Source organism: Boleophthalmus pectinirostris, unplaced genomic scaffold (assembly GCF_026225935.1).
Source record: "Boleophthalmus pectinirostris isolate CB_2022bp ecotype Guang Dong unplaced genomic scaffold, ASM2622593v1 HiC_scaffold_12, whole genome shotgun sequence".
NCBI classification, from domain to species: Eukaryota; Metazoa; Chordata; class Actinopteri; order Gobiiformes; family Gobiidae; genus Boleophthalmus; species Boleophthalmus pectinirostris.
This window is the reverse complement of record NW_026571018.1, coordinates 20188563-20196167: the sequence shown is the minus strand read 5'-3', so window position 1 is coordinate 20196167 and position 7605 is coordinate 20188563. Positions and strand designations below refer to the sequence as shown.

Below are 7605 nucleotides of genomic sequence, written 5' to 3'. Positions count from 1 at the left end.
ATGTGGCTCATTGTGATTGTCTCCATGGTGATGATGATGGGATTCATTGTGATGGTGTTCACTGTGATGGTCTCCATGGTGATGGGCTTCACTGTGATCATCTCCATGGTGATGGGGTTCACTGTGATGGTCTCCATGATGATGCTGCTCAATGTGATGGTCACCAGGGTGATGGGGTTCACTGTTATGGTCACCTTGGTGATGGTGCTCACTGTGATGGGCTCCATGGTGACGGGGCTCAGCATGATGATCTCCATGCTGATGGGGCTCACTGCGATGGTCTCCATGGTAATGGGGCTCACTGTGAAGGTCTCCATGGTGATGGTGCAGCTTAATGTGACGGTCTCCATGGTGATGGTGATGGGGCTCAGTGTGACGGTTGCCATGGTGACGGGGCTCACTATGATTGTCTCCATGGTGATGGTGCTCAGTATGACAGTGTCCATGGTGATGTGGCTCACGGTGATGGTCTCCATGGTGATGGTGGTGGTGGTGGTCAGTGTGACGATCTCCATGGTGATGGGGCTCACGATGATGGTTTCCAAGGTGATGGTGATTTTGGTGGAAAAGATGCTGCTCATGATCGGGCCCATGTTGTTTGTTATGTTGTTTTCTCAGGGATCCATGGTAAGGGTCTCTCAGGGGCCGATTTTCACGGTATTGATTACGGTTATGGCCATGAGTGTGATGGTACTCTTCATGGTAAAGCTCTTCCTCATTGTAATGAGTAAGAGCTGGCCTGTGATGATCTTTATGGTGATATTTGGTAACATTTCCTTTGCTGTAATCTCTAGCTTCACTGTGGTGTCTGCTGTGAGAGGGTGATTTTGAACATTCTTTTAAGTGACAGCTGTGGCTTGGATAAGTGTCTCTATACTCACATGATTTATGTTTGGAAACACTGTGCCCATGCTCCGGTGTACCATAGTCTTTATAATGCTGAGATGTGTCGCGATGATGGCGGTTTGTGTGGTACCGACTAGTTTTTTGGTGCTCATTGTGATAGTAAGTGGGACTGTGGTGATGTCTATAGTTATGATAATTATGGCAATCTTTTTCATTACTTGGACTACGATAACGGTGATGATGACGGTGGTAATGGTGCTTTTCTGATGGTGAACAGGAATGATGGCGATACGACCATGAATGATGCCTCTTAAAACTGTCTCTTGTCTTGCGATCTGGTGACCCTACTGAATGGTGACTATAGTGTCTTTGGTGAGAGTGTGAATGCTTACTGCTGCTTTGAGACTGCTTGCCTGAGCTAGCTGAATCTGCACTGCCTGGCAACTTTAGTCTTATCTTGCTATTTTCAGACTTCGTAGATCTAGCAGAAGCCTGTCCAGAACTGTGAGGTTTTTTTGCATTTGTCACTCCAAGGGTTGTGAGTCTCATTGGGCTAAGCACCTGCCGAGTGATCTCATTAAGAAACGCAGAGAACTGAATTTTTTCCTTCACTATGTTTTTTCTGGCTTCGTTTTTTCTTTTGTCTTGTTGTGCTTTATCTTGTGGCTTTTGTTTTGGTCTTGCAAGGGACTCCATTGACTTAGCTTTCCGGACACTTCCATCTTGTACAATTTTAGGTTTGCCTTGGATAGAACCAGGAGTTGAGCCTTGTTTTTTATTCATGTCCACATATTCACCCCTCTCCAACAGTGGGGCAGTATCATCACATTCTTCAAAATATCTGTTTTTCTTGGAGATATCCGTGCAAGAGCGAGAATGCTGAGATTTGGCACATGCATTTGAACTTTCACTGTCATTGTCAGATGAAGAGCTGGACGAGGAAGAGGATGCTGTAGATGAGGATGATGATGAAGAAGATGACGATGATGAAAATGATGAAGAAGAGGAAGTAGCAGAAGTTAATGATGATGAAGATGATGTTATGGAAGTACTTGAGGTGGAAAAACTTTGATGCTTTTGCTTGTGAAAATGAGAGTGGTGATGCCGACTGTCATGGAGAGGGTCATTAAAAACACTGTCCTCTGTGGTTGAATGGGTACTATAAAACAAAACATAAACAAAACACATGTAAAAACATACAAACAGGACATGCATAATTAACATTCTGCAAAAAAAAAAAGAAAAACACATACTCATGGCTGTCATTATCCTCTGAGTGTTTGTGGTAATGATTGTGATTGTGATTCTTCATTTGCGGAGATCTTTCAGTCTTCTGACTTTTGCTCATTTTCATATTATGCTGGGTTGGTTTGGAATGTTTCTCCATCTTCCTCTGACAGGGCCACAGAGTGCACTGTAAACTGAAAAGTATTGAATCAGAAAGGGTCATTGCACATTGTTTGTACAACCAGTGTCGAGAAGAATACTGAAAACCTGCATATTTTGTTATGTATTCCATTACGTGATCCAATCAGATTACTTTATTGTTATTACTTAGATATTGAGTTGCTTTGTATTGTAGTGTGCAAAGATGACACAGGGTTAAGACAGCTTTGTGTTTGTTTTGCAATTAAGAACCACTAATTAGAGAAGGAATCATCTCACATGCACTCACCAAAAGAGCAGTGTTTTCTAATAGTGCAATTTGAAGCGAAATTGCATGGCCAAGTATGGCAATGTATTCTTTTGATTCTATGACTGTAGTAAAACTGTAACTATTTTGAATCCCACCTAATGAAAGAGTAATTAGATTAGGATACAGGTACTGAGAAGTATTCTGAACACAAATTCTCAAAATATTTTGTTACTTCACAACACTGTGTAAAACAAAATACTGATAATAATTGAAGACAGCAGTTATTAAGTTAAGTATACTTACATTTAAAAGATGTCGCTGATGTGAGAGGTGTTCATTCGTATTATGTTGCAGACACCTCTGACTGTGTCGATGGTCTCCCTTTTAAACTGTACTGGGAAACCACCAATGAAACTCGCTTATTGATATCAGCTCAATAGATCATCCAATGTCACTGGCAACAACAATTACAGTAGCATTCGCATTATATTAGATTTTTTCAATTACAATATGCACTTTTAAAATGTACAAACTACAAGGAACCATCTGTGTTTGAACCTTAAGAGAGATATAGTTTAAGCATACATGTAGAGGACTGTAGGCAAAATAACAGATGTTTCAAACTATTGTGTTTTCTGTAAACCCAGAGAAATTGCAACCATTTGACTCCCTTATGAAGTTTGTAGCCATCATAATTCATTTCTAAATGAAAATGAACATAACATGCATAACTGTTCAGTCTATCATGTCTATCTCTGCTTTGAAGTCATCATGAGGAAATGCGGACCCGTATTGCAGTGAATTTCTGTTAACTGCCACTCATTATTGACTGAAGTGCCCCTATTATGTCAGAGCAATAGTCATTCTAATAACTCACAGGCAATGGGTACATTGAATCCCAATTTAGTGACAAAAACAATTACACAGCTAAATAATGTATGCAAAGTGAAACAACACTTTAAATAATCCTCATACAACTTATTAGTTTTGTCTTTCTGTAGCATACAGATGTGCCTACAATCACATATTTTACAATGTGTGATTGCTTTTGCCTTGGGCTAATTTCCCTCCATCAATGTGAAACACCAGAGAGCCAATGTCATCTGTAACTACTTTGGCAAGTTCAGTGGAAATGTAGACTATGGCACGGCAGCCCGTCACATGCAAGTGGTGACCCATGACGCTGGAAGATCGTCAGTATTACCGTGATTCCCACAGACTAGAGTGTGAGGTTACATAATTAAAATGACACGTGTTCAGTATATAATGACTATTATGTGTTTAGAATGCAAGGGTTTAATTGGTCCTGAAAAAAAAAAAAAACAACCCTCAACTGATGTGCTACTTATATGTACCATTTGCCAGTACTGACAGTTTTTTTTTTTGTTTGTTTGGCAATTATTAAAAGTTAGTCTTGTAAATTTTTGAAATGTCTTAAAAAAAAAATTCTTAAAATTTGATAAATTTGTTTTAGCCCTAAGAAAAGTTACTATAACTGTACATTTTTATATCCTAAATAGTTAAAATACTAAATCACAGATATTATTTTTTGCAATTTAATGTACAGTTGAAGAAATGCAGCAGAAAAAATACATTTACATTTGTAGCCTATTTAAAAGAATTCCACTCAATTTCCATAACTTCAGTTTGTATATTAATCATCAGAAAGCCACCAAAAATGCACACTTCATTGTGTCACTCTTCAGATTATAAATGTCAAAATGTAACTCGTCAAACATATACAAAGTTGTTTCAGTTGTGTTGGTCCACCAACATCTATCAGTTCTGTTTGCTGGAATTAACAAAAAATAAATACCCACCACTCATTTTAAATCTGTAATCCAAGTAAAAATAAAGTCTCAAGCTTTTGTATTATACCACAGTCAGGCAGCATTGTTTCCATACTGGAGAAGTCCCACATATCTTTCCATTCAATATGATTAATTAGCTCCCTCTGTTGGACCAACTAGGTTAAAAGTCAAACTGGAACAGTCTACACAAACTTGGCTGTGTAAAGTAATCAATGCTTGTTTTCAGTATTTCCCTACACGGATGTTGGGGTTAAGAAGAGGATCTAAATTTGGGTCTGAACCAGCTGAGGCCCGTCCAAGTTTAGCCATGATGATGATCAAAGTGAAAAATCCCAAAACTCCAACCAAAAGAAACATGAACATCCTCTGCTTCCACGTCAGACTTGTACGTTTCCCTCCAGTACGGTTCCTGAGAGAGAAATAGACAAAAATAATTAACAGTTATGTTCAGAAATACCTGGTGACATTTTACGTATCCATCATATCCATTACTAACTTGAGAACTTGTGCAAACCAGCTCAGAGCTGGTCTCCGTCTGTACTTGTCGTCATCAAAGTCAATCTGCGTGACAGAGCTGTGGCCAATGTCTCGTGTGTCATAAACCTTTCTTGGTGATGAAGCTAAAACAATATCAAAATATCATTATATAAAAATATATATATACATATCATATTTTTATAATATTACAGCAGGTCATGTGACAATAAAGGGAGCATGTAACAGTCCATTACCTGCATGTATTGTGAGGGTGTCATTAATACTGGCTGTATTAAAGTTTACTACAACATGCTCTTGAGTAGTCGGTTCTCCATTTTTTCGAGCAGCTCCAACTTCTTCCTGCACTGTGGCAGAAATTGTATTTGTTGCATTTGATGGAGGGCTAAGACTGGTGTTGTAGGAATGACTTGGGTAAGCTTCACTTTGTTCCCGGGCTGTGACACATAGACAAAAGAAAATCCCATAAACATTTAATCAAATGAGAAGTAATAAGAATTTACATTTGATTTAAATGAACCTTTAAACTCACCATCAAATGTTGACCAGTCATTGTAATCTGTTACATCAGGAGCTTTGGTTTCTTCCAGGTCCACAAGGGGCTCTTCAATCTGCCAGAAGTTCTAGTTAGATATTCTAATTGGACCTTTATTTATGTAGCAAGGTAACCAAATCTTACCAGAGGGAGACCTAAACCTGCTCTCGCCCAATTAACAGATGATAGCTGTTCTTTCAACACATCTGCAATAGGACTGGCCAGGTTAGACGGGGGAAATACTGGACCCTGACAGGAGGGACACTGGTATCCTGCCGGAGCCGTATGGAGAGGCAACCGAGAGGCCAGATTATTGAGACAGGCCCAATGAAATACATCTGTGAGGGAAAGAAAGATCATTAATTTCAGTTATTTATACTTGCTGTAGTACTAAGCAAGTCTTCCACAGTCCCACAAATTTAAAAAGTATGGAGAAGGTATAGAAACCTGTGTGACATTACTCACCGTAGCAAACCAGTCTGACGGTGTCTTGATCTGCCAGTGGGGTATCACAAAGAGAACAGTTTGGATTGTAGTCGCTGTCTTGAAGCCATTGAAGATATGACTGGACTATACACTGCAAAGCAAAATAATTTGTATGTTATATTTTCTAGACAAATAGTAGTTTATTGTTAATATCGACACAAAAATCAAACAGCCAACCAACCTTGTTATGGTTTGACACCAGGCAATGTTCGCACACATTTACTCGATGCTCAAAGCAGAATAGATTGGTCACCTTCCTCTTTGGACACTTGCAGAGCCCCATAGTGAATTAAACTGTGGTAGGAACAAATGCAACCAGTGATTTCAATAATTATTTTTTTTTTGTCATGTGACCAGGTGGCATTAAGATGGACTGCGGTCATTTGTGTCGTATAATTTCTGTAATTAACAGTTAGGAGCTCATTGTGTACTGCGAGATGCCAGAAACGCCATAGGCTACAGGTTAAAATAGTTAAGACAGATGTATTTGCCTAATCAGAACTGTATGTACGCTAATGTCTTGAATGCTTCTGCTCATAAAATATTGTCATTGCATAGTTATGTCTTTCAGCCGGTTACATCTGATTAAGCTCTTTAACAGGCTTAATTTATAGAAAACAGAAACTCATTATGGCAATGATACAGTAGCTTTACAAAGAAGCTGTAGCATGTAGGTAACATTAGCCATTAGCATGAACGCCTTAAAAACATCAATACAATACCTCTAACGTGTATCCAAGATTTCAGTCGAGACCGGTACGTCCCAGAGCTTTTTCCACCGCTGTCATTTGTGCTTATTAGTTTAATATTTCGGGTCGGAGTGTGGTGTAGCTGTCAGTAGCAGTAATAGCAGGTGTGAGCATTAGCCGCCCCTTTCCTGCTTCTGTTTTTGTGCCACGTCTCTTCCGCTTTCTCTTCTTCGTGTATTTCTGACACAAACACTCGTGCCATCTAGTGGTGATTGTGGAAAGGATTATCAATTAGTCTTCGAATGAATAAGTCCTATCTTGATTTAGCTTTTTGCTTTTGCTTTTTTGGTTTTTGATTTTGCCCAGGATAAGCGGAAGAAAATGGATGGATCTTGATTTTGGACAAAAGAAAGAAAGCATTATTTTATTTTTTTTCTTTTTTATTTTTTTGACAGATATTGTTTTTGCATAGTGGTCCATCTTCAGGTTGTCCTGTAGAGCCATTTAGGCCCCAGTCTCTCGTCCCACTTGTTTAGAGGATGTCTCACTTTTTCATTTTCAATCTTGCAAGAAATATTTTTGGTCTTAGGTGGAGTGGCATCCGGGGTCGCAGTATGATGGCACCTATTGCTATTTCAATCTCTTTATGCGTTACGATTGATAAAAACTGAAAAGCATATGATGTTATTGATGTTATGATGTTATTCCAGGCTATTTTGACTATTTGAAGTGGGCACCCCAAGTATCAATGAATCTACAAACGAATGAAACCTGAAATGAAATCTTTACACAATTATTTTGATATACATTGACATATTTGCAGCTTGATGATTTCAAAGTTAACAGTAAGTGCAGTACATGTGTTTGGTCAGCAGATGGCGGACAAAACTGGACATAAATCAGATTGACTTAGTAGTAAAGGGAATCTGCTCAATAAAGCCTTCATGTCTCTGCATTGTTTACCTGATGGCACTATTAGGACATTAATCCTTTAATAAACCCAATAATAAAATAAATGTATAACAATTCATATAGACTATATTTGTAATGACTTGTGTTTTTTTGGTAAAAAGGTAAAGAGGTGCAGTACAAAGCATGAATGGAGGC

The 7605-nt window shown here is 38.7% G+C and overlaps 2 protein-coding genes across 2 annotated transcripts in view; both read right to left on the bottom strand.

Annotated features, from left to right (window-relative positions):
* Positions 1-476, bottom strand: part of LOC129407389 (vacuolar protein sorting-associated protein 51 homolog) — a 4237-nt gene extending 3761 nt beyond the window's left edge. Inside the window, 1 exon segment of the mRNA XM_055148229.1 lies at positions 63-476. Within this exon segment, the coding sequence (XP_055004204.1) occupies positions 63-476 (414 nt within the window).
* A 3548-nt stretch (positions 477-4024) lies between these two features.
* On the bottom strand, positions 4025-6714 carry zfpl1 (zinc finger protein-like 1). The gene is made up of 8 exons (XM_055148483.1): positions 6532-6714; positions 5991-6103; positions 5789-5900; positions 5468-5661; positions 5321-5399; positions 5025-5225; positions 4790-4913; positions 4025-4702 (listed from the first exon to the last, which is right to left on the bottom strand). Exons 2-8 carry the CDS (start codon positions 6090-6092, stop codon positions 4516-4518), a joined length of 999 nt encoding a protein of 332 aa, XP_055004458.1. The 5' UTR covers positions 6093-6103; positions 6532-6714; the 3' UTR covers positions 4025-4515.
* Between the last annotated feature and the right edge of the window lie 891 nt (positions 6715-7605).